Source organism: Rhinolophus ferrumequinum, chromosome 24 (assembly GCF_004115265.2).
Source record: "Rhinolophus ferrumequinum isolate MPI-CBG mRhiFer1 chromosome 24, mRhiFer1_v1.p, whole genome shotgun sequence".
In the NCBI taxonomy this organism is placed as follows: Eukaryota; Metazoa; Chordata; class Mammalia; order Chiroptera; family Rhinolophidae; genus Rhinolophus; species Rhinolophus ferrumequinum.
The window spans coordinates 40,039,497-40,064,851 of record NC_046307.1 but is presented as its reverse complement, the minus strand read 5'-3'; the positions used below and the strand labels follow the sequence as shown (position 1 = coordinate 40,064,851).

Genomic DNA, 25,355 nt, shown 5'->3' with positions numbered 1-25,355 from the left:
GCTCCCTTGACCTGGAAAATGTACATTTCCCACTGTCGTATGGTGGCCTGTGGGCGCCCGAGCAGAATGAAACACCGAATCTTACACCTGGGCGGATTCAGAGCTGTGCTCTAAGCTTCTGTCCCAGACACAGGCATTTACGCCCTTGGACCTGCCCGCAGCCCTGGAGGGAGGTGCTGTCGGGATTCAGCCCAATTTTTCAGATGGGGACAAAGTTTTAGAGAAGGCAGTACTTGCCCAAGGTCACCCAGCCTGCAGCACTGGAGGACAGCCTTCGGAGCTCTCTCAACAGAGCAGGCCGCCCTTTCCTGTGGGAGCCCCAACACACCCCCTCAGCCTTCACACGTGCTGTTCCTTTGCCTGGAATGGCACCTCCAGCCTCTGCCCCCTCGGCTTAGAAAATGCCTGGTGTCTCTCAGGAGTCAACCGAGATGACAGACCCTCCAGAAGGCTGGGCCAGGGGTCTCTCAGCCCCCACGCCTGCCAGGTCCAAGCACTTGTCACACATGCTTGTACCCCTCCCTGCTCACCCAGACCTCCACAGTGTCTCCTGCCCCCCTCCCCCCACATTGCCGGGAATGGGCCCTAAAGGATGAGTGAATGTGAACCAGTAAGACTCAGCAGCCCCTAAAACGGGGGACATGTGACCTGCTTAGGAACTAAATGGGGTCCTCTTGTTGCCACATTGAGGCCACATCTGCTCATGAAAGCCAGGAAGGGAGAACGGAACCGTGACTTCAGGGCTTGTGGATGCTGGCAACAGGAGTGGAGTTTCTCTTCGACTTTGCATTTTAATGTTCCATTTCAACAGTCAACAGTAATTCAGTACTAATATGGACTCTGTCTGCCAAGTCAGTGTGCAGAGGGCAAGTTCCCTGAGTCTTCTGGGCACTGGGCACTGCCTTGCCACCCACCCCAAACGTCTGCCTGGCAGTGAGGACGGCCTCAGTCTCTCCCCGGGCCCGTGATGCCTGGTCTGCGGCCCCACACTCAGCCTTCCGCACCAGCAGAGCTTGTAGAGCCATCTGCCGCCTTTGGCAGTTGGGACAAACTCCCCCGCCCCCTCTTCCCATCTCTGGGCCGGGAGGGACTGGTCCTCACACCCCAGGAGAGCCAGGGGCTGTGCACACCCAGGAATATCCCTCAACATTGCCACATACAGCCCCTGTGGGTGTAAAGACACCTGTGTCACCGCGAAGCAGAGGGCCTTGACTCTGCTGTTCTCCAGGAGCAGTGCTGCCGCCTGCAGCCTCAGCTCTGACTCACGAGGAAGCTGGGCTCAGACAGGGACGTGATCCTCTCAAGACCACACAGCCTGTTAGTGGCAGAGGCCGTGAGAAGCCCAGTCTCTTCCGCCAGGCTGGGGCTCTCTTGGCAGCCCCCTGCTGGGCCAGTCTCACCCATCTGTCCCTGGTCCCTGCACTGGCAGCTCAGGTCGTGACAAGGACACATTTTACTGAATTTGCCTCCACACTCAGAGTGATTCATTAGTATGAAAAACATGTTCTTCGCTGCCCTTGCCAGAAGATTCTTGACACAAACACAGTTGGGGGTTTGGCATAATTTCTGTCTCTTATTTAGCATTTATATATAATTAGTGTTGGAATAGTCCCTTGAGACTTATCCAAAGCCCCCCATTTTCAGATGAGGGGCACGAGGCTCAGGCTCAGGGCCCGGCCCGAGCAATCCACTGGCACAGCTGAGACATAAGCCCCCAAAGCCATGCCCTGAACTGTCAGCTGCTCCGTTGTAGAGGGGCTGTGGGCGGTGGGGGAGACAAAAGCAAAACTCCCCCTTATAAGCATCTACTCTGTGCCAGGCGCTTTGCATAAGTTGGTGCTAAGTGCCATCACAGTCCTCATAGGGAAGCATTTTTATCCTGTTTCTCAGATGAGCAAGCTGAGGCTCAGAGAGGGCAAGCCACCTGACCAAAGTCACAGAGCCAGTGAGTGCTGGAGTTGAACTTGGTACCCTTTTCTTTGCCTATACCGGGGGGTGGGGGGGATGGGGAGGTGCTGGCAGACTGTAGCCTGTGGGCAAAATCCAGCCTAACACCTATTTTTGTTGAAATGGTGGGGAAAAAATTAAATAAAAGAAGAATGTTTCATGACTAGGGCAAGTGATATGGAATTCACATTTTGGTGTCCATAAATTAAGTTTTAATGGAACACAGTCTCCCCGGATTCGTTTACGTATTGTCTGTGGCTGCTTTCCAGCTAGAAGGGCAAGGTTGAGTAGCTGTGTCAGAGAAGTATGAGCTGCAAGTCTGAAATACTTGCTATCTGGCCCTTTGCAGAAAAGGTTAGCTGTTACCTGCCCTATACCACACCATCTCCCATGGGGTCTGGAGGGTCTGTAGGTTGTTCCCTACATGGGAGTATCAGGACTGAAATCCTGAGCTCCTTCTGCTTGCCGAACCATGTGCCTTGGGCCGGGTCCCCTGGAGAAAGGGCTTTCTCCTTTCTAATTTGTTTACCTGGAGCGCACATTTTTCTTATGGGTACAAAGCTACTACCGTGTTTCCCCAAAAAGAAGACCTAGCCGGACCATCAGCTCTAAGGTGTCTTTTGGATCAAAAATTAACATAAGACCCGGTCTTATTTTACTATAATATAAGACCGGGTCTTATAATATAATATAATATAATATAATATAATATAATATAATATAATATAATACCAGGTCTTATATTAATTTTTGCTCCAAAAGACTCATCAGAGCTGATGGTCCGGCTTGGTCTTCTTTTCGGGGAAACACGGTAGCAGTGGCCCAGAGGTATAGCTCTCCTTCCTTCCCCGTCACAGCCCCTGGGCGGCAGCTCCATAGCAGGTCCCATCAGATCTGCGTCAGAAAGAGCTGGAAGTGAAGGTGTGGAAAGGGCAGGAACAAGGGTCTGCATGAAGCCAGGGAGCAGGGGGCTGGCACCAAAGACGCCGTCAGCAGGGGGTAAATGAGGAGCTGGTGACTCCTTTCAGGTGACTCCTGGGGTTTCATCATTTATTCTCCTTGACTTTTGAGGCTGCAAAAGGCTTTCCACCTCCTGTCCCTCTGCTCTCTTTCCCTGACTTCCTCTCGGGGTGCAGGGGGCTCTCACTCCCCAAACTCTCTGAAGAGACAGAAGATGAAAAGGATGAACTCCTTGGTGTAGCCAGTTGCTCTGGGAGGCTGTGCAGAAGCACAGGTCAGGGTTTCTGAGCCAACCCGGGCAGGAGATGGGGACATGGGCACCTGGGGGAGCAGGACACAGCCTCACGCCTGGAGCAGCCCACCCGGGCCTGCAAATGGCCAAGAGCTGCCATCAAACCCACGCTCTTGGTGAAGGAGAAATGGGAGCCTGGCGGGAAGGGGTGGGGGAGGGGCAGGCAGGAAGAAAACACAAAACAACAGAGGAAATACAGGAAGGAAGTGAAGGGAGAAAAGGAAGAAGGAACAGCAAAAACATCATACCAAGTGGCACAAACAGCGTGGCACAGAGGAGCCAGGTGCAATAGCCCAGGTATTACAGGACATGTCTGGAAGAGGCCAAGCTATAGAGACAGAAAGCAGGTCGGGTGCCATTGTGGGGACGGGGTGATAGCTGAAGGCTGCAGGGTTTCTTTGTGGGTGGTGAAAATGTTCTCAAATGGATTGTGCTGATGGCTGCACCACTCTGTGAATACACTGAAAACCAGTGAATTGTTACACTTGTCATGAGTGAAATGCATAGTGTGTGGAGTACAGCTCCAAAAACCTGTAATATAAAAGAAAGATAGAACACGAAAGAAAAGGCAAAATGAGAGGAAAGAGAGAAGGATGCACGGTGGAGAACAAAATCCACGTTGCCCGCCACGTGGCAGGAACTCTGCTCCCTGCCTGTGTCCCTGACTCCACTTTGTTCTTAGGACTCTGCAAAGTCAACCACTGGGGCGTTCAGTGAGGTGAGGAAACGGCAGTGCAGACTGTCCGGTGACGTGCCCAAGAAACGTGCGTGCGTCAAGCATGGCTTTCCCTCTCCGCTCCGGCAGTGCAGCCTCGTCTGCCTGCCGAGACGGGACTTACAGCAGAAGACAGGTCAGCGCCATCCTCCCCGCTGTCCCCAGCCTCTGGCCGAACCGGGCCATGGAGATGCAGTGGCCAGCGTCCAGGTTGTCGGGACGCGGGACCCCACCCCAGCTTGAGCATTTCCTGTGTGTGGTCCTTCGTGGGCCTGCCTGTGACAGAGGCAGGCCAGGGGCCTCTTTCCACTCGAGACTGATCCTCTGAGTCACAGCTGGTGGCGGATGGCGCCGTGAGGCTGCCCCTGACACCAGCGTTTGGAGGGAGGCCCGTTGTGACGTCCAGTTTAGAAAAGGGACCCAGGAATTTCCGAGCTCCCACAAGGTTCCTGGAACGCCCCCTTTGAGACTTGCTTTCCTGATCTATAAAGGGGGGCAGCATTATTCACTTCTCAGGGCTCTTGGGACCTAGAACAAGGTATTCATTCATTCATTCATTCATTCATTCATTCAACACCCATGGCTGGGCCGGTGCTGTGCCAGGCACAGTGTTAGGTGCTGGGGGTAAACAGTGACTGTCGCAGATACAGGTCTGCCTTCAGGGAGCTCATGGTCTGGGGGAGCAGACATTAAACTGTTGGGTGCGTCAAGAGAGCTAAGAGATGGTCTGGGCTGAGGGTGGGGTGCATGGGGTGCAGGGCCTTGGTGGTTAGGATGAGAACTTTGTATTTTATTGCAAGTGCACCAGGAGGGGTGTTTAGAGCCCCATTTAGGTTTGGAAATGCCCTCTCTGGCTGCAGAGGCAAGGAGAGCAGATGGAGGGGTCAGGTGGGGTGCCGGTGCTTTCCAACTTCAGCATGTGCTGCACTAAACCATCGCCAGTCGCTCAACTAGACCCTCCAGGTGCTGCAAGTGGCAGCCTGGGGTGGGGGTGCGGGCTTGCTTTATCTCCCTTTGCCCCCTTAGCATTGGCACAGGAGTGGGGATAGGACACCCTCACACAGTGATTGGTACGTAGAACAATGGCCAAAGTGTGACACTGGCAGCTAGCGGTGCTCAGTGGCTGTTAGCTGTTGTGAAGTCTTGTGGAATGTTTCCCTAAGGATTAGGGGTAAAGCTGCCTATCGTGCGGAGGTCACGCAGGTAAGAGCAGGAGGAAGTGGCGTGCATGACTGGCTCGTGTTGGCTGCCTTCTGGGGAGTCCACACCCCCTATTTTGGTCTTTGTTTGCTTTGTAAACTACATCGGCATTGCAGTCAAGGCTGCTTCCTGAGCAGGGCGCGTGGAAGGGCAGGGATGGGCATCTAACCCACAGGGCTGGAGAGGAGGTCTCCAGATCTGCATATGGCGGGACACCTTCAGTGGCTTAGAGAGTGCTTTTGGAAGGGAGAGTCTAGAGGCCAGGAGGCCAGGCAGGAGGCTGGGTGCAGAGCAACAAGGCTTGTTCCAGAAGGGTAGCTAGCAGTGGAGGAACCGGACACCCAGGTCTATGAGGGGACACTCCCCACGTGACCGCTGCAAGGACCAAAGGGCACATGAGGCTCAGGGGTCCAGCTGGACAGTCACCCTCCCCCCACTGCCCTGCTCTCCACAGAGACCAGAACCCGGAGGGTGTGGGTCTGTGGTGTCAGCCAAACTTTTCTAGAGGCTGACACTCAGTACTTGAGAGCGAACATGTGACCACGGAGGTCGCAGAGCCTGCTGGCATCCCTTAGCCCACGTGCACTTCAGGCAACTCTGGTAGGTGAGCAGGGCAGGCTGCGTGAGGGCAGACCCCGTGCTCTGGAGAGGAGGAAGCTGAGGCCCCAGAAAGGCAGGGACTTGCTCAAGCCACAGAGTGAGCGAGGGCAGCGCGGAGACCGGGTCTATGCAGTCGACGTTCCATAACAGTGCATCACAACAAATGCCAAAGATGTTATTTCTACATTCCTCACGCTCAGCACAGCACCCAGCACATGGTGGGAAGCTGATACACGTTTGCAAACGAATGAACCTACGAACGAATGAGGGAACGAATGAGAGAGTCAGTCATACAGACCAGCCTGCTGGGCGCAAAGGAACGGTCGGTGGGAGGGAAAGGAAAGTGACACTTGCTGAGCACGTCTATGGGCCGGGGGACCTGCCAGCGTCCTCGCTTTCACTCCTCTCGGTAGAACTCACACAGACCTGCACACATTCTCTCCACGCGGCTGCTGAGAGTCCTCAGTGCCGCTTAAGTCTTTGGTGCACTTTCCCGTCTCATACCCTGTATTGGTTTTGTCACCAGTCGATTGGCCCAAATCTCATCCTGATCCTGTTTCTATTTTTAGCTTGGATACCCTTTAGAGTTGAATCGTGGGGTGTCCTCTCTCTTGACGCTCTGACACCCCAAACATCCAGTGGTTCCTGAGCCTGTTCTTCTCCTAGCCTCCTAGATTTTGCTCTCGTCTCTTGTCCCCTCTCACGGACCAGTGCCACCGCCCCCTTCACTGATGTCCCCGCCTCATCCTGCGTGTCCACACCTGAGGGGGCACCGGTGCCCTCTTTCCACAGCACAGAGCTGCCTGGGTTACCCCCACCTTCCAATCCCCTCATCTTCCCCGCAGACCTACAGTACGATGTCCAAGCCCCTGCCTGGCCTGCGAGGCCCTGCCTCCCGTCGTGACCAGCCCTCTTTCTCCTCTGACTTGAGTGCCCTCAGCACAGAGCTCACTCACAGTGGTGCTTGATGAACCAACTGGGTTTCTCGAGAAATCCCGGGAAGCAGCCTTAGTTCACGGCCATCTGCGGGCTGTCCTGCGGGGGTTAGGTGAACACTAGGACCACCAGCTAAGTGGCAGAGTTGGGCCTCAAACTTAGGACTCCTGATTGTAAGGACAATGTAGCTGGACAAAAGGGCCCACAAGTTGTGGAGTTGGGGGTCCTCTGTCCAGATCCCAGCTGTGTGACCCTGGCCAGGTAAAGATTCCACCTTGGGAGGGCTGTTGGGACAATGGGAAAGTGCTCACGAAGAGCACCAGTCCCTTATAAGCAGCCGTCCCCTTCATGATCCCTGTCGGTGGGGCCCTCCCCGTGCCCCCCGTCCTGCACACAAATGGCCAGCGCAGTTACCTGTCGATGGCTCCCCGGGGTGCTGTGCCCTCTCTCCCACTCCACACCTGGAGCTTCACGGACTTCTCTTCCTGCCGCGTGGCTTCTCGGCTTTGAGTCCTGGAGAGCCGGCAGCTGTTGGACCTGAGAAACGTTTGGTGAGCGTGGCGGCCGGGGGCCCTGCAGGGGAGCAGCTGCTGGTAGGCCAGGCGGAAGTCCCTGTTCAGGGCGGCGTACAGGATGGGGTTCAGGGCCGAGTTGGCGTAGCCCAGCCACAGCACGACGGCTTCGAAGGCCCTGTTGACGCTGTCGTCCCCGCGCAGCCCCCGGTACACAAACACGGTGAAGTAGGGGAACCAGCAGACGACGAAGGCCCCCATCACGGCGGCCAGCGTCACGGTGGCTTTGTGCTCCTGGAAGGTGGCCGCCTTCCAGGAGCTGACGAGGTGGATCCTCTTGGCCTGGTCCCGGGCGATCTTGAAGATGCGGTAGTAGGTGACGCACATGACCAGCAGCGGCAGGTAGAAGGTGACCAGCCCGTCCACCAAGCCGTACACCAGGTTGACCTGGACTTTGCAGTGCAGGGTGGTGTGGTTGACGACACTGGTGTCGCTCCTGCTGTTCCACCCCAGGTGGATAGACAGGAAGGACAGGGTGACGGACACGACCCAAATTAAGACCAGGGAGACGGCGACGCGGGCGGGGGTGACCAGCATGGGGTAGCGGAGGGGGTCCGTGACGGCGCAGTAGCGGTCCAGGCTTATCATGAAGAGGTTGAGGATGGAGGCCGTGCAGAGCATCACGTCCAGGCTGGTGTAGATGTTGCAGAAGACCCTGCCGAAGCTCCACCTGCACGACAGCTGGTAGAAGGCTGAGAAGGGCAGCACCAGGAGGCCAAGCAGCAGGTCGGTGACGGCCAAGGACACGATGAAGCAGTTGGTCAGGCTGCGGAGCCGGCGGGTCAGGCCCACGGCCAGGCACACCACCACGTTGCCGGCGACGGTGATGACGATGAGGACCGTGAGCACTGCACCCACCGTGGCCTTGAATGCGGCAGAGTCCAGGCAAGAGGCCGTGTTGTTGGACGCCATCCTGGGAGCCCGGGGCTCCTGCCTCTGCCCACCGCCCCTGGCTGCTTCTCGTCCAGCTCCCAGTGTGTCAATGACATCAACCCCTGGGCTCCAGGCTGCCCAGCAGAACCAAGGGAAAGTGTCCAAATGTGGGCAGTCAGTGCTGTTTTTCTAGAAAGTAAGAAAGCAGGCGCCTAGGAAGTGCTGGGCCTGGGTGAATGGAGAAGAGGGCAAGTTGGTGGTTTAAAGTACCATCCTTAGATTTCCCCCTGCAGAGCCGGCTTCCTCCCAGGTTGGAGGAGGTCTCCACTCTCCAGGTTTTGCGTAGAGACTGAGCCACTGGGGCATGTGTCTGGAGGTGGCTCTGGTTTGATGCAGGAGGGGTCATGTAGTGACATGGCCGCATCCTTCTCCACAGCTGAGGGCTGCTCCCATCCACGTGACGGGGGACGGAGACTGCGTCTTCCCCTCGGGACGACTGGAGAGCAGGAGCTGAAAATGCAAAGGTCAGGCGTTGAGCACTTTGACACCAGACCAATCGGTGACCCGATTCAAGATGTATCCTTCTCGACCTCAATCTCCCTGCGAGACACCCGGAGACATTGGCCAGTCTGGGTGGCTCTCCTTGGGAGGGACAGAGGCAATCAGGATAGGTGGTGAGAGGAGGAAGGGAGTCAGCATGTGAGGGCCTGGGGTTCCGTGTCACCTGAGAGACGGTCGGAGGGCCTGGGACTGGTTATACTGGAGAAAGAACGATCTAGACACAGACTCCAAGCTCCAAGCACGGGCTGCGTCTGTGTGTTTAGTGCTGGTTCCCAAGCCTGGCCCTGCAGGGCGGCATTAGGAGTCTGACGGATAAGTGGTCAGATGAATGACTAAATAAGCAAACATAATCAATTTACTCGGAGGAAGCGCCGCGAGCAGTGCCCGACACGGCTGTTTTACAGAATGTCGTCATACTCTAAACCCGCGGCCGACAGACTTCAGGAAAGGGCCGGCTGGTGAATATTTTCTGCTTTGCATCCTGCGCTGTCTCCGTGCAGCAACTCCACTCTGGCGTTGTGAAGCGAAAGCACGTACACAGACCGTGCATGTGGGTGAGTGTGGCCTCGCTCCAAGAGGCCTTTACTATGGACACTGGAATTAGAATTTCACATAATTTTCACGTGTTGCAAAATATTCCTCTTTAGATTTCCTCCAATTCTAAAGCTATTTCTAAACTGTTGAAAAATGTAAAAGCCATTTTTAGTTCATGGGCGGCAGAAAACCAGGCAAAGGGCCAGACTCACTGCTGTCCTAGTTGGCTAACCACACCCCAACCACCCGCTCTAAACCTTACTTTTCTTATTTGGCAGCACGTGTGGTCCCAGCTCCAGGTCAGTTGGTACAGGGCTCATGAAGTGTTTCTAATGGCTGCATAACAGCCTGTGGGGTGGGGGTGGGGCTGGCCAGCCTTTATTCTGTCACCCCCTCTATCATGGGCATTTGGGTGATTACCAGTCACTTCCTCCGGCCCCCCCAATCGTACTGCAAGCATCACTTCAATAGAATGGCTGCGTTCAGAGATTCCCACCTAGTGGTGACATCCTACAATTCTAGTTGATACCAAATAAGCTAAGGCCCTGCGCGAGTCCTGGACCCTTTCACAGGAACCGATCCCGGTTTTCCAGAGAGCTGCCAGCACAACAGTCTCCCGGGATCTGGGAGTGTGCAGGAATCCAGTTGACTCAGAAACAAGCTAATCGTCATGTGACATAAATAAAGCTTCTCCCAGGCGCGCTCCCGGAGCGGTTCTGCAACCTGAATATGAGAAGCATCCTTCAGTCGTCACCACCGTGTGGTGCCAGGGTCACAGCTTCTGGTCACCTCCTGCTGCTCGAGCTGGCTCAGCCACCCGGCCGCATGAGCCGCATGGACTGCTGCGTGTTATTTTTAGAAGATCTTTTCATTACATAAATAGCCCAAACAGCATGGCTCTCACTGCCATACTTAATTAACTTTGGAGACAGTAGCGGCAAGATTATTTTTTAGAGAATCCTTAGTTCTGATCAAAATATTCTCTGAGTTTCCAAGTTGCCCAGAGAAGTGGCAGCAGATCCGGAACCCAGCTCTCTCGCTCCCACTTGGCAGGCACTCAGTGAGGATACATCCCTCGTCAGCAGATATAGAATGCAACTTCACGATAGCCTGGGGCTCTCTGTACTCTTCTCATTCGGCAAGGGGTCTGTCCCCCGTTTGACACACTCAGAGAAGGTAAGGAACGTGCCCAAAGTCTCAGCCCCGCTAAGGGGAGAGTCGGGATTTGAACCTGGGTCTGTCTGACTCCGAGTCTCTGTTCTCAGCCACCGAGTAGTTAGCTTTCCCTATAGACCAGGGGTGTCCAAACTTTCTTCAACGTTTTTCACCAAGGGCCATATGCGGTGAAACACACAAACAGCCGGGCCACTCACTCGAGGTGAAGTACGTATTGCCTCACCTGGTTTATTTCAGTAAACTAAATATATTTTTGGAATTTGCCGCAGGCCAATTAAAAATAGATTGTGGGCCGCAGTTTGGACACCCCTGCTATAGAGGAAGAAACCACCCTTTGGGCTTCTTAAAGAAACCGCACGATTCTCTGTGCATCTGTATCACAAAACACTTCCTCCTCCGCAATGCCAGCACGCTTGTCTTTCTGGTCACAGATGTAGTAACTGTTCCCCACAGTGGGCTGGGCATTTGGTGACAGCCTCGTAAGATAGTGAAGGACTTGTGGTGGAGGCCGTTCAGGAGACAGCGAGAGAGAAAGGCCAGCCTCCAGGGCTCTGAGCTCTGCTCCCACCCTGTAAGCCCTTCTGGCCGCCAGTGGCCCAAGCCAGGGGCTGCTGTGGCTTCTGTCCTCCAGGGCCCCTTGTTCCAAGCCTCGCAGCCCCTTGGAGCAGGCCCTCTGCCCAGGGTGCAAAGTGGATATTGTCTGGAATTCGGGGTACACTCTGTAGCAACTGCTCTGAGCCCCACACACACGTTGGACATGGGCGGGGCTCAGAGCAGGCTGGTGGGATCACAGTGGACCTTGGTGGGAGGCAAAGGACCGAGACACTGACCGGTTCCGTTTGCCGAGCACCTGCAGATAATTGCATGTCTCCGTGAGGCAGAGGTTATTACTATTCCCATTTGACAGACGATGAAATCCGGGTTCAGAGAGGTGAAGCCACTCGGGAAGGGCACAGAGTGGTACTGCTGGTAAAGTGGTAGGCCGGGCTCTGGAGCAGGCCTGGTTCCATCGTCTGAGTGTCTGTAGTCACACGTTGCACTCGATTACATACATCTGGTGACAACAAATTCCCTTAGGTATTGGTGGTCTGGGGAAGTCTTTATTTGTCTCTCTCTCTCTCTCTCTTTTTTTTTTTTTTTGAGGTGAAACCCATAAACACTAACCATTTTAAAGTGAACACCTCAGCGGTGTTTAGCACGTTCACAGCGTTGTACAACCACCTGCTCGGTCTGGTCCCAAAGCATTTTCATGCCCCGAAAGGCAACCCCACAGCATCAAGCTGCCACCCCTGCCTCTTCCGTGCTCTCTGGCAACCACCCACCTGCTTTGTGGCTCCATGGTCTGCCTATTCCAGGTACCGTGAGCGCAAAGAGCAGGCCAAGTGCAAGTGTGGGCGTGGGGAGGACCCCTGGCCCTCTTCTCCACCCTCTGTCCCCCTTCCTCCACCTTGGTGCTCAGGCTAAATACTTAGGCAGCATCTTTGTCTCCTGTCTTCTTCTCATCGAGCCGGTGGCGTCCTCCTCTGAAATACATCTACCTTGGGTGTGGCCACTTCCCTTGGCCGCTGCTCCCATTCTGGTCCTGGACCAAGCCTGGACTTTTGTGACCGCCCTGCACTGGCCTCCCTGCCTCTCCCTGGGATCACAGACACCGCCCGCCCCCTTCTGTCTAGTGCATGCTGTCCGGTTACACCCTCGCCTTAGCTCGCAAAGCCCCAGGGACCGTGCCCCTCTTCCCTGACCTCCTACTTTCCCCACAAGCCTCAGTGGATGCCTGGCCGCACCGGCCTTGCTCCAGTGCCTCGGACGCATCAGCTCTGCACCCCGGAGCTCTGCCTGTGATCTGTCGCTGACGGCAACATTCGCGTCACGGCACAAATGTCAGTTCTTCTGCTGATGGGCTTCCCTTGAGCCCTGAGCAGTTCTGTGTCCTCGCTCACCATTCCCTAACCGCCTTCGGGAGAGCACAGGTTTTCCTGGCGTTTCTCTTGCTTCCCTGTTCGTTCATTATTTTTCTGTCCCCACTGGCCGTTGAGCGCTGTGAGGGCCAGGCTCCCCGCTGACAGGCACTTCCTGATTGGCTAAATGCATGTCGAAAACAGTCATCATAATGTTATACTGTTCCACTTGTCCGGCACTTTGAAAGTGCCGACCGATGTTCTAAGTGCTTTACTTGCTTTATCCCATTTAATCTGTGTCGCAGCCCTATTACATGGGCACCATTGTTCATCTCCATTTCATAGATGAGGAAATTGAGGTTTATGGTGTTTTGTGATTTGGCCAAAATCCACTGCCAGCAGTGAGTCGGCAAGTGTGGGAAGGGCCTGGAGAGAGAGCTTTCAGGACACGGGTAAGATGGGGCCAAATGAAAATTCTGCCTTGGTTCTTCGAAGGCAGGTGAGACCCTAGATTGTGAATGTTTGCTGGAAAGGTCCAAATCTCTGCCACGTGAGGGCAGGTGAGGAGATGGGCTTCGAATATCAAAGGTTTCTTCCCGCAACTCTGTGTGTGTGTGTGTGTGTGTGTGTGTGTGTGTGTGTATGAGAGAGAGAGAGAGAGAGAGAGAGAGAGAGAGAGAGAGAGAGAGAGAGAGAGTTTGCAGAGATTTCTGGCTCCTGAAAAGCTCTGAGGCTCCAGAGAACAAGTCTAGGTTCCTGGTCCCGGGCCCTCCACGGCACCCATCCCTGTCACCGTCATCCTCACCACCATCACCACCATCCTCACTGCTGCTACTGCCGTCACCATGATTACTGCTGTTACCGTCATCACCACCTCACCTCCGTCACCACCACAGCCGCTGCCACAGCCCTGGGCGCCAGACTGCCCCGCCAACCCCGTACCTTCCTTCCTCTCTGTTCTTCCCCACGACACCTCACTCCAAGAAGGTTTTGCCCTTCCAGCAAGGTACAGCTTGCTCTTACAGGCAAAGTCCTGCAGCCGCTGGGTCACCTTGTCACCTTAACGATGATATCAGCAGCAAACAGCGAACACTTGCCAGGAGCATTTGTACAGGCTGCTTATCTCATGTAACCTCGGCCTCCCGCACGTCCGTGGGCCCTCCACACGCCCACTAGCTCATTTGGAGTCCTCAGGAGTACTCTGTGGAGCAGCCAGGGCACCCACTATTTCCCCATTTTGCAAATGTGACACAGAGAGGTCGAACACCTCGGCCGAGGCCACACAGCTGGTCAGAGTTGGGAAGAACCCTCTCGGTTTCCATCTCCCAGCAGCTTGCCTGTCCCACGCCTCCCGTGTTTCCCAAACCTCATTCCTGCATGTGGCACTCCATGATTTTTGCCACACCCATAAAATACCAGTTCTATTTTTTTTTTTTTTACTTAACATTTTTCTTTAAAGTGATCGAACTCCTTGCAAAAGGAATTGCTTTATCTTTACAATAACCACGAGGACCAGTTTCCCTCATAGAGGTCACCCTGAAAATACATGCCATGAAAACACAACCAGTGTTATTCAGTTCCTTGTAGGTTCTGCTGCCTGAAGCGCCCAGCCTAACCCTCTTCCTGTAGAAAGGCAGACAGGCTTGTGCTCGAGACAGGGGTGGGGGTTAAAGACCATCCAAGGCCAGCTCAGGACCCCAGGGCTGCCGGCCCCACACTTGGGGAAGCATTTTGCTCAATACCCAGCAAGCCAATACCCTGTCACGGAAAGGAGCCAGGGACCTCTCTGAGGCTCCATTTTCCCATCTGTAAAATGGGAAGATGAAATGAGAAGGTACACGCTGAAGCGTGATGGCACCTCAGTAAATGTCACTCCCCGCCCCACAGCCATTCTCTGGGTTTTCTTAGTCCCTTTCTTAGGGAAGGCGCTGAAGGCCAGCAGATGTGGGGAAGACATGAGCACTGTAAATATATCCGGACTTGCATCTGGGGCAGGCAGGCAGGGATGCCCGGCGTGAGCCCCGGACAGTCCGAAGGCCAGATGGGACTGTGTTTGGTTAGAAGGCCTGTCCTCCTAGCCTGCCCCTCACCCCACCTGCGTCTCAGCCTCCAGGCCCCTGATGACAAAGAGTTTTTCACAGCAGCTGCGGTTGGTCCCGTTCCCTGCTCTGCTTCTCACCAGTGAGGCCATTTTAGCCAGGCAACTGTGCTTTGAGCCCCAGTTTCCCTTCCTGTGAAATGAGGATGACACTTCCAACCACACCAGGGTGTCAAGAGGCTTGTGGAGGTTAAGAGCAAGCAGCTTCTCGAACCAACTACGTGGGTTACATTCTGGCCATAGGGAGCAGTGACTTGCTGTCTCCACGTCACCTTGCTTCAGCTGGCCGCATGGAAATCCCTAGAGTCCCTAGTTAGCTGACTGCAAGAGTGAGTGGAGGCCCAGCGCTTGCTAAGAGCTCAGTGGTGTGAGTGAGTGCTGAGCTTCATGCTTCGCCCCGGCTTTGGCTTCAGACCTGCCTTCCTCCAGCTCCCCACCCAGTTTCCGGTCCCCTCCTCTCCGCACGCCCTCTGTGCTCCAGCCACCCAGAGATTTTGACTCTTTGTTTAATTCCCCACATGCTCAGAGAGGGTGTGGAGGTGAGAAGGTTATTCTGCCAGGAAAACTGGGCAATTCCGCAGCGGAAGGTGCTCAGTCCTTGCTGGAGCTGCTGACAGGTCGCTGTGCCGGTCCTGGAGGCTGAACACCAGCTCAGAGCAGCTGTATGTGCTGCTGCAGACGGTCCCTACTCTGCCCGCTCTGATCCGTGACCAACTTGGCTCTAGCCACTTTCCTCTCACTGCCAGGTGCCAGGCCCATGGCCTCCTGGCTGTGCTGTCACATCAAAGAAGGGCAGAGTCGGAAAGGTCCCGAGAAGTCAGCCAGTAGACCCTGTCTGGCTTTCAGGTGGGGCGGCCGGGCCCAGAGAGGGGCGAGTGCTGGCCCAGTGATGCAGGTGTAGTCATGTCGGGGGCCCAGTTCTTCAGCGTTTATCAGGTAGTTAAATAAACTAAGATGCCAGAAAGGGCCTGGGGGCTAGTGGCCCTGGACACTGAGGGGCCCAGGACCACTCAGTGGTGGCCCTGGCTGAGGCTGACCCCAGAGCGCTCGTTGGCAAACAGTCTGGCAGCAGCTCAGAAGGTTAAACACAGTGAGTGAGTCCACTCCTCAGATGTGCCCAGGAGAAATGAAAACACACGTCCTCGCACAACCTGTGCCTCCTGTTCACAGCAGCACTAGTCACAGTCGCCAAACGGGTGGAAAGCACCCAGAGGCCATCAGCTGATGAATGGATGGACACACTGTGGTCCGTCCACACCGGGGAACATTCTTTGGCCATAACAAGGAATGAAGCTCTGACATGTGCTACAATATGAATGAACATTGTAAATATCATGCTAAGTGAATAAGCCAGTCACAAAAGGCCACATATTGTTTGATTCCATTGATATGAAATGTCACATCTACAGGGACAGAAAGTACATTAGTGGTTCCTAGCCTTGGGTCTGGGACTCGGGGGTGAACAGGGAGTCACAGCAGTTTCTTTTGGGGTGATGGAAACGTTCTGGAATTAGGTGGTGGTGCTGGTGGCGCAGCTCTAAAAGCAGTTGACTTGTACACTTTAAGTGGGTGAATTTTATGGCATGTGAATTATATCTCTATAAAGCTCTTATGTTTTAAAAACGGAGAGACCCCTCTGGTTGCTGCTGGGGGCAGAGTGGCAGCAAGGAGGCCAGGCAGCCAGTAATGCAATCACAGGGTCAATATGCCCAGCACATGGGAACCACCTGGCAAATACCTGGCTGCCTTGCTTGGGCCCCTCCCTCCCTGTTCAGAAATGCCCCTCCCTCAGACCCAGGCTTTCTCAGCCTCTGTGCAGCTGACGTTTGGACAGCATACTTCTTTGTTGTGGGGGGTGTGCTGAGCGGGGGTGTATGGGGTGTTTAGCGGCATCCATGGACTCTACCCATTAGATGTCATCACACCCCCTCCAGTTGTGACAATCAAAAATACCTCCAGACATTGACACATGTCCCCTGCAGGGCAAAACTGTCCCCCCGTTGAGAACCACTATTCTAACGTCTCTTGCTCACCTATTGAGTTCCTACTGATCCTTCTAGAACCACTTCCAGTATCATGTCTTCTGGGGAGACTTCACGCTTCAACCTCTGAAGCCCCACAGTTGCCTAAACAACACCCCTGTCAAAGTCCTGAGGACACTGTTTCCACACCGCTCTCCCCCACCCGTCTGTAGTGATGGCACCTTGTATCTTTGGGTCCCCAGCATCCAGCACAAAGCCTGGCACTTTGGAGGTTCTGCCGAGCCATGTCTTTTCCTGCACAGTGCAGAGATGCGCTGCCCCCCACCCTCCCAGGATTTCTGTCATAGGTGCTTAAATGTCAGCTCATTGAATCCGTCAGCCCTCCTGACTCCCGTTAGAAGTGTAGGCTCTGGGTTCAGATGGCCTGGGATCGAATCCTGTGTGACACCGGGCCGGGCAAGTGACTGAATATATCTAACTCTTGGTTTCTTCTCTGTAAAATGGGCTATTGACAGTACTACCGCGTAGGGTTATCGTGAACACATAGTAAGAACACAACAGGATATTATTGGTATGAATGATTTAGTGTTCCTCTTTCTTCTAAGGGGCCGGCCAGGCCTCAACAAATGTGGCCCCGTCGTTGACAAGCGTCTGTGTGTCAGCCTTGTCTGGGGTGCTGGCCAGGAGGAAGTGGGAGTGGGTGGGTTATATTGTCACCAGAAGCCAGACAGTTGTACGTCTGCTAGTTATTAAAGTATAGGCTCACTGCATAAAATCTGGAAAGTTCAGAAATTATAGTCGGGGAACCAGTCTCCCATAAGGCTGCCACCCACTGGCAAACATTGTTAACACTCTTTGGCTTATTCATCTTTTTTCTAAGGGCTTGTCACAAATTTGCACCGTGCCATATAGATGTATATGCATAAGCATGTCCCCATTCATTAAACGCTGTCCGTTTTTAGCAGCCACACTATGTCTGATGATTTACTTAATTGAGCCCCTATTGTTGGACATTTAGTCACTCTCTGATTGTTGATGAATGTGTTTGCATTTGAAAGAGCCTTTATTCATATTCCTGTCATTTTGTTTGGATGTCTCTTCTTCTTTTAGAACATTTTTGGCAAAGGAACCTCTCTAGCCTTGGGGGACACCCATTTTCCCACAGTGGGGCACCCATTTTCCCATTAGCAAGGATTTCCTCCGGGAGGCTGAGCTAAATCCTTGGGATTGGGTCTTAATCCCATTTCCTCTTCTCTGGGGGGTGGTGGAGATGGACCACAGCTGGCCTTGTTTTTCCCTCAGACGCCTCATCTAAGAGGGTCAGTTCAGCCAGTCGTCAGTGGATGGAGAAGAGAAAGTGCCCGTGAACCAAGAGAAGCAGCCTCACCAAGGTCACAGAGACAGGTCAACTGAGACAAGTGGTAGAGGAAGGAAGAGAAGTTGGCGGAATGGGCGAGTCGCCCGACCTTCTCTCTACCTGGTGACCTGCTCCCTACCTGGCGACAAGTAGTGACCCTCCCTCCTTGCAGACCCCTAGGGCACTGCTCACCCCCACTGCCGGCCTCCAGACTTCCTCCAGTGGTTATGTAGCAGCTTTTCCTATGACATGTGGAACCAGACACCCATGCTGATTGGGTTGGCAGCTGCCTGGTGCCAAGCCCGTGCCAGACTCCTTCCACGGTCATATTCACAGCCATTGGGCTGCGGCCTTTTGGAAACAGCTGGAGCCAGGCAGACGTGGGGCCAACCCCAGCACAAGCACTTCCTACCAGCGTGACCCTCGGGCGTCATGGAGGCTGTGGGAGCGCTGGCTCCCCAGGATTGAATGACCCTGCTCACCACCATACACACGGCACCCCAGCCCTCCCAGTACAGGTGGTGGACAAATGTTATTTTCTCATTCTGTTCAAGTCTTGTTGTATCTCGGGGTCAGAGATGTTAATAAATCTCTCTATCTAACTACCTTTCATAATCTACAGGAATTCCTTAGCAGATAGGAATTCATAATAGCTTCCTATTATAAATCAGAAAACTGAGGATCCGAGAGATAAGCCAGGAATCTCTACAGGACACAAAGTGTCATCTCACAGATTTCATCTCTTAGAGAACCATCAGGGTGTGTGTCTGGGTTGCGGGGGGCAGTTGGGGCTCCTGCCACTCCTCCCACCCCCAATTCCCTAGGCCCTGCAGGGCCGCTGACCATCTCTATCAAAGGAGACCAGAGAAGACCTGGCAATGACAGCTGCCAGGGTGGGGACACCCCAGGCCCCCACCACAGGCGGTGGCACTTTCTGCCCCACCTCCGTATCCTCCACACCATCTCAAAGCCGGCAGGAGCACACCCCTTTCATGGTGGTGGGGGGAGAGCCGCGGGGAGACTGGGGCTCGCTTGCTCAAGGTCAACTGCACTGTTTAAGCAGGAGAACTGGGATTCCTAGCCCAGGCCAGTTGCCGGGCTCATCCGAAAAGCTAATCGCTCTCCAGATGCCCCTGGAGGACTCCTGCCTGGGCCTCCCTCGCTCTCAGGCCTCTGGGCAGAAGCCAGGGAGGAGGAAGGCGTCCTAAGGGGCTAGGGACCCCTCCCCGCCCGCCCAGGCCCTCTGCTGTCTTCCCTTAAGCAGAAAGTCGCTCGTGCTCCAATGCGTCCGTCCAGACCCGGCGACAAACCAGGGACTGTTAACGCGCAAGTGGACTTTTCAAATCCATCCCCACGTGGGCGGAGGGGACACAGACCCGACCCCAGCGGGCCTGGGCTGTATCCTCTGCTGGTAGCGCCCCCCTTGGCTGGGGCAGGACCCCCGCGGTCACAGAGAAGGAAACTGAGGCTCGAGAGCGAGGGACTAACCCAAGGTCACGCACAGCCAGCGAATGGCGAGGCCATGGCTGGACCCCGGGGTCGGGGCACGACGGACGCGGGGAACCTGGAGCAGCCACCCGGGGGGCCCCCGCCAGCACCTGCCTGGGACCCCGCCCCTGCCCAGGCCCCGAGGGGAGGCGGCGGCCGCGTTACCTGGAGCTGCTGCCCCTGAGTGTGGTCCTGCCACGGTTCAGGCTCGGTTCAGGCTCGCCTGGGTCCCGCGCCGGCTCCCGCTCTGCTCCGGCGGGCGGAGATGGAGAGGACGGCTCGCACCCACTTCCTCGTCTCCGCCCCCAACTCGCTCCTCCTCGCTCTCAACCGCTCCTTCCCTTCCTTTCTCTCCAAGTCTCTGGCTCTTCCCCAGTTTCCCTCCCTCCCCTCTCCCCACTCTCCCACCCTCCCCACTCTCCCTCTCCCCCTCTCCCCACTCTCCCTCTCCCCCTCTCCCCACTCTCCCACCCTCCCCACTCTCCCACTCTCCCACTCTCCCTCTCTCCCTCTCCCCACTCTCCCTCTCCCCCTCTCCCCACTCTCCCACCCTCCCCACTCTCCACTCTCCTCTCTCCCTCTCCCCCTCTCCCACTCTCCCACCCTCCCCACTCTCCCACCCTCCCCACTCTCCCTCTCTCCCTCTCCCCACTCTCCCTCTCCCCCTCTCCCCACTCTCCCTCTCCCCCTCTCCCCACTCTCCCACCCTCCCCACTCTCCCACTCTCCCTCTCTCCCTCTCCCCCTCTCCCCTCTCTCCCACCCTCCCCACTCTCCCTCTCCCCCTCTCCTCCTCTCCTCTCCTTCCCCCCACTTCACCTGTAGCATGTGCACCCTTGACTTTTCTCCCTCGACATGCATTCTCGCTCTCCCACACTCTCACTCACTTTCTCTTTTCCTTTTCCCTAGACCTTCTCTTCTTCCCTCTCTGGCTCTGACACTTCCTACTTTCTCTTTCTTTCTGTCAAACTTCATCCTCTTTGTCACTTCCCCCCCACCACCACCACTCTCCCCACAGCCTGGCATGGGACCCAGCGTCCAGCTGCGCAGTAATTGGCTGAGTGGAAGGGGACTCCCAGCTGTGGCCCAGCACTGGCTTCAACCCACAGCTGGAGGGCCTGCCCTGGGAAGGCTGTAAGCAACCCCTCACCTTGGGTGCCCAGCTTCCAGCCACCTGGAATGAGGCTGGAAGAGAGAGGGAGAGAACTAGTTTCCAGGGAAAAGCTTAGGTAATTCTGGAATCAGTGGAACTTCAGAGAAGAGTGGATTTGTTCTAGCCAAGGGAAAGGATGGCGAGAGAGAAGAGTAGGGGGGAGGGTCCTGGGAAAATAATGCCCACCTTCCAGATGAGAAAGTATAGACTCAGATGGGACAACTTAGCTCTTACACAGTGTGTTGTCAGGCTGCTGTGCGAACCACAGGTGACCTCAGCGGAGGGAGCCTGGGGGGGCAGGATGCCAGGTTTCCAGCCCGGTGAAGGGGAGGCAGGAAGTCAGATGGGCTGCCCCTGGTTGCTTGGGGAACCTGGTACATGGAGGGCAGTTTCTAGAGAAGCTTAGCAAAAGAGAGCGAAAGGATGCCGGTTCAGCTGAATGTAAATTTCAGACATGTGCTAATAATGATTGACACACCATGCTAAGTCCTTCTGTCACCATGGGCCCAGCCTTGTGCTTCAGGCTGAAGTGCAGATGCTAAGGTCACCATCCCCTAGAGCTCTGAGGTCACAGCTTCTGGGGAAGCTGTTGCAGTCTGAATCCAAGTCACCAGCATCATCGTGGAATGACAGCAAGAGCCACCAAGCTGGTCTCCGGGAATCCACTCTTGCTTGCCTGCGATTCACACAGCAACCAACGTAGGTGATCTCTGAATAGTATAAGTTAGATCATGTCTCTCCGGGACTCCCCTGCTGGAAGCCCTCAACCCTCCCTGGCCTCCCTGCTGTAGTTAGAATAAAATCAACTCCCCTTAGCACCTCAGCAGGGTCTGGCTGTATCCCCCCTCTCTGCCCTCCTGTCTCAACACTCCCTGCCTCTTTCCCTGTGCAGTGGCTTCCTCTTTGCACCCGGCCCTACCCCCACGCAGTCTGCACTGGCTGTTCTCTGCCAGGAATGCTCTTCCCCACATCTCCCCACGGCTGCTCCAACCTCAGAGAGGCCAGGGTCCTGGTCATCTTACCGAAAGCAGTCCCTTCCTTGGCATGGTGTTTTTCATCTCATTCCTTTTTGTTGTAATGAAAACACTTACCACTATCTAAAATTACTTGGTGTGTATGCTTATCATCCGCTTTTACTCACCAGCATGTAACCACCGGAGGAGCAGGAACCTTGTTTGTATTATTCCCTGTGTCTCCCCAGAACCTGGAATGGCACCTGGCATTTATAGTAATAAGTGCCCAACAAATGTTGGTTGAATGAGCAGATGAATAGATGCTATAATGAAGGGGTTTAGAAAAGGGAAAAGTTAGTTCCCTGCCGAGGGAAAAAAGATCATCTGCAGAGAGGAGCCTTTTAGAGCCAGATCTTAAAAGGGAAAGCCACATTTCACAAGGTGGAGATGGGAAGGGCCGTAGGGGCAGAGGAAGCAGCACAGACAGGCAGAGAGCATGAAACAGCCTGGCCAGGCAGGGAACGCAGTCCGGTGGCAGTCCGGCAGGGATCAGCTGGTGTGGTCTTTAAGGACACGACAGGGATGGGAGTTTGGACTTGATCTTGTGAGCAATGGGTCTACGGCAGGTTTTCAGGCTGGGTGGCTGGGAGGGCTGGGAGGCGTCTCCTGCAGAAGAGAAGGCTCCAGTGACCTTTGTCTCTACGAAGGGCATTCTGGGAAGAGGGAGCAGATGAGAGCCACATTTGGAACAATGACAGACATAGAATGAGACAGGTTTTGGCTTGTAAAGAAGGGTTTGTTTAAGGATCGAAGAGAAAAAAGTGCTCCGCGTGGGTGGGGTGACTGTCCACTCCTGTTCAGGGCCCCTCCCAGAGGGACGGTGACCTGTTGGCCACCCATGTGTTGGTGGAGGTGATTTGTGTCACTTCCATGCAGAGGCTCTGGGACAGTGTTTGCCATTTCCCTTTCCTTTCTGTCCTGAGAATGGCTCTGTTGAGACAATATTCCTAGGAGAGGCTGCTCTGTCACCTTGGGTCCCAGAGTAAAGTCCCAGAACCCCCACCAACTCCCAGTGGGCATGTCATGGCAGTGAAAGACCAGTGTGTTGTAGGCCATTTGATTTCTGGAGTCATTCGGGATTGCTGGGTCATCACAGTCCTTTGGTTTTCCACCCTGAGTCAGAGGTTCGGTCAAGCTGGACACTTATTAGCTGTGACAGATTTTCAAAGGCAGCCACAACAGTGTGGCCCAAGCTGTTTTGCAAGGTGACAGCACCTCCCGCCAAGAGTGGAGTCTGTGGCCCTTCACATGGTCTGGGTTTGCTTTGTGGCTTGTTTTGAGGGATAGAACCCGGCGAAGGTGATGCTATACCCCTTCCGAGGTTAGGCCGGTACAGGCCTGGGCGCGTCTGCTTTCACTGGCTCGGGAAATGCTCCGAGACCAGCAGGCTGTGAAGACGTCTGGGAAGCCGGGCCACGTGGAGACAGATAGCCAGCTGTTCTAGCTCTCAGAGCCGCATGGGTGAGCGCAGGCAAGACCAGCAGGAGAACCACCCAGGAAACCCACAGAGTTGGGAGAAATGACACATCCTTGTTGCTTTAAGCCAGTACATTTGGCCGTGGTTTGTTACAAAGCAGTGAATCACTGGATAACAGGCCTTAGGGGGAATCGTTTAACATCCCCGAGCACGTTTCCTTGACTGAGAAATAAGTATAAGAGGGATATCTGCCTCCAAGAGTCTGGATGGGACTCAGATGAAAAAAGAAACAGATATTAAATTCACTTATTCACTCAAGCCATGTTTACTGAACCTACTGTGTGTCAGGAACTGGATTAACTCTGGGATACAGTGATGGACATGCTAGGAAGAGAAAGATGGTAAACAAGCCGGGTAATTCCAGCTGAAGAGAATTGCGAGGAGGAAAGCAAGCTGGGTGGTGTAATAGAGAGTGACCGGGGGCCGTACTCTAAGACGGTTGGAGAAGGTTTTTTTGAGCAGGTGGCTTTGAGCTGAGTCGGGCATATGAAGATAAGGGGGAACCGCCCCCACGGGGAAGGAGCAATACGTGCAGATGCTCTAAGGTAGGGACAAGCTTGGCTCCGGCAAGGAACGTGAGCAGGTCCTCGTGGCTGAATGTCTGAGGGAGACGGACAGTGGTTGGTGCTGGTACCAACCAAGGCCATGGTGAGGCGTGTGGATTTCATCCTAAATGAAAAGGAGCCACTAGAGGGTTTTAATAGGGAAATGGTACCCTCACACGCTGTGAGGTGAGTTATTGCTGGAGGCAGTCCATCGTTGGCCACCCAACAGATCAGGATGACATTTGCGACCCCTTTCCAGCTCTAAAAGTTTCCAGTTCTGTACTAGATCTGAAAACTGCTAAGCACTTTGATTATAGAAGAAGTCATATCATTATTATTAAGAGGGCTTTGGGACCCGATGGCTTCAAATTCCTCCTTCCTCTGAATGTGTGGTAAGTACTGCCTTTCAAAGGAAACTAGAAGAAGCTTCTCATTCTCAGGAAACCCAAACCACTTTTTGACAGAAGTAGGAAAAAAACAACAAAAAACATGTGCTTCCTTCAGATGAGTAATCTCTGCAGAGTTTGACAGCTTAAAATTGAAAACAGAAAAAGAAGCTGGCGACAGTTAAGACCCTGACTGATGCGGGACAGTGGTCTGCAGAAAATTCCAACGAAACCCACCGGTTTTTATTATTGGTTGTTTCTTGCCTGTGCCCTGCTCTCTATGCTGGGGCAGGGTTTATAGTGGGGCAACTGAGAGTGTGGCCAGGGTGTGTGGGGAGCAGTATTTCCTTGCCGTCGTGAGCTCTGAGTCTTGAGGGAGACCTTGGGAAGGCCTCAGGGCTGGGAGTCCCCAGACCATTGCAACGGGTTCCTGCCCCACCAGGCTAGTCCACGGAACCCCAGCCTTGGCTGTTTCCCCAGCGTCTGCAAAACTGCGTGGTACCCCAGCTGTGGCTCACAGGATAGGAAGGAACACAATTTACTGACTGCCTACTGCCTTCTGGCTACTGTGCTGGGTTCTGTGAATACGTCATCTCATGTATTAATAATTCGCACCAGGGCCTTTGAAGTGAAACTATTATTTTGCCCGGGTTACAGAGGAGGAAACTGAGGCTCAGAAAGTCAATGTTGTCCAAGGTCCCATAGCTCCCTGGGGGTTTCCTTGGCCAGCTCCAAAGCCCAAGCACTGCTCTCCTGGCCCCCTCCACTGGCAAAATAGATTGTTTTGTGGGAACCCAGAGTCGGAAATGCTACATTCAGCCTGGGTCTCTGGCCAGGCAGCCCACTCTGTGGATTTTGGACTTGTCAGCCTACTCAATGTTATTTTAAGGCAATTCCTTAAAATACATCTCTTTCCCTCTGTAGACCCTATTGGTTCTGCTTGTCTGGAGAAGGCTGACTAGTGCACAGAAGAGGAGCTTCTGTGAGAAGCAAGATGGGATGAGAGAGAAGCTTTAGAGCAGGGAGGTCATGTCGACTCTCACAGGCAACTCAGACTGGGATTCAAGTGACAACAATCGCCCAGAATAAAGACACAGCCAGGTCCAGGAATCGTGCTGGGCCACCCCCCTGGGCGCCCGGCTGGGCCAGTGATGGGAGCAGGGGGGAGACCAGGAGGTTGGACGTGGGAGTCAGGAGGTGAGGCTGGGCCACCAAGAAGACTCGGGCAGCTTGTCCCTGGTCCAGGCAGGGGCAGCGGGCACTGCTGCTGTGTGTGATTTCTACCCTCTTTCTCCTTGGCTCATACCCGCTGTAAAGGCTAGAAAGGCAGATACTTGCTTTCCCAGCCTCCATGACAGACATTGTCATGTGACCCACTTTGGCCAATGAGATGAAGGGGAAGTCGTTAGCGGGTGCAGAGTCTCCCTCCTGTAATAGGCTGGCGGCGTGGCCAGGCGCAATCCCGCTCTTCTCCTTGCTTGTTCCACTGCCTCCTTCTCTTGATCCTGCAGCTGAGGCAGCCACGTTGTGTGGCCGGGAGGGAAACACCACCAGAACTGCAAAGAAACTCAGGTTCCGGATATCGTAGGGCTG

General features: G+C 54.6%; 1 protein-coding gene across 3 annotated transcripts in view; it reads right to left on the bottom strand.

Annotated features, from left to right (window-relative positions):
• Positions 1 to 19,482, bottom strand: part of HRH2 (histamine receptor H2) — a 31,609-nt gene extending 12,127 nt beyond the window's left edge. For 2 of the 3 annotated variants that reach the window (XR_004421912.1, XM_033095652.1), the window contains exons 1-2: positions 19,355 to 19,482; positions 7,065 to 8,605 (exon numbers count right to left, since the gene is read on the bottom strand). Coding sequence is in view for 2 of the 3 variants with exons in the window: in XM_033095652.1 (XP_032951543.1) it covers positions 7,065 to 8,134 (1,070 nt within the window). In the remaining variant the exon portion in view is untranslated. Of the gene's footprint in view, positions 1 to 7,064; positions 8,606 to 11,196; positions 11,268 to 19,354 lie in introns of those variants that run through there. The other variant, XM_033095653.1, reaches the window with a different exon arrangement.
• Between the last annotated feature and the right edge of the window lie 5,873 nt (positions 19,483 to 25,355).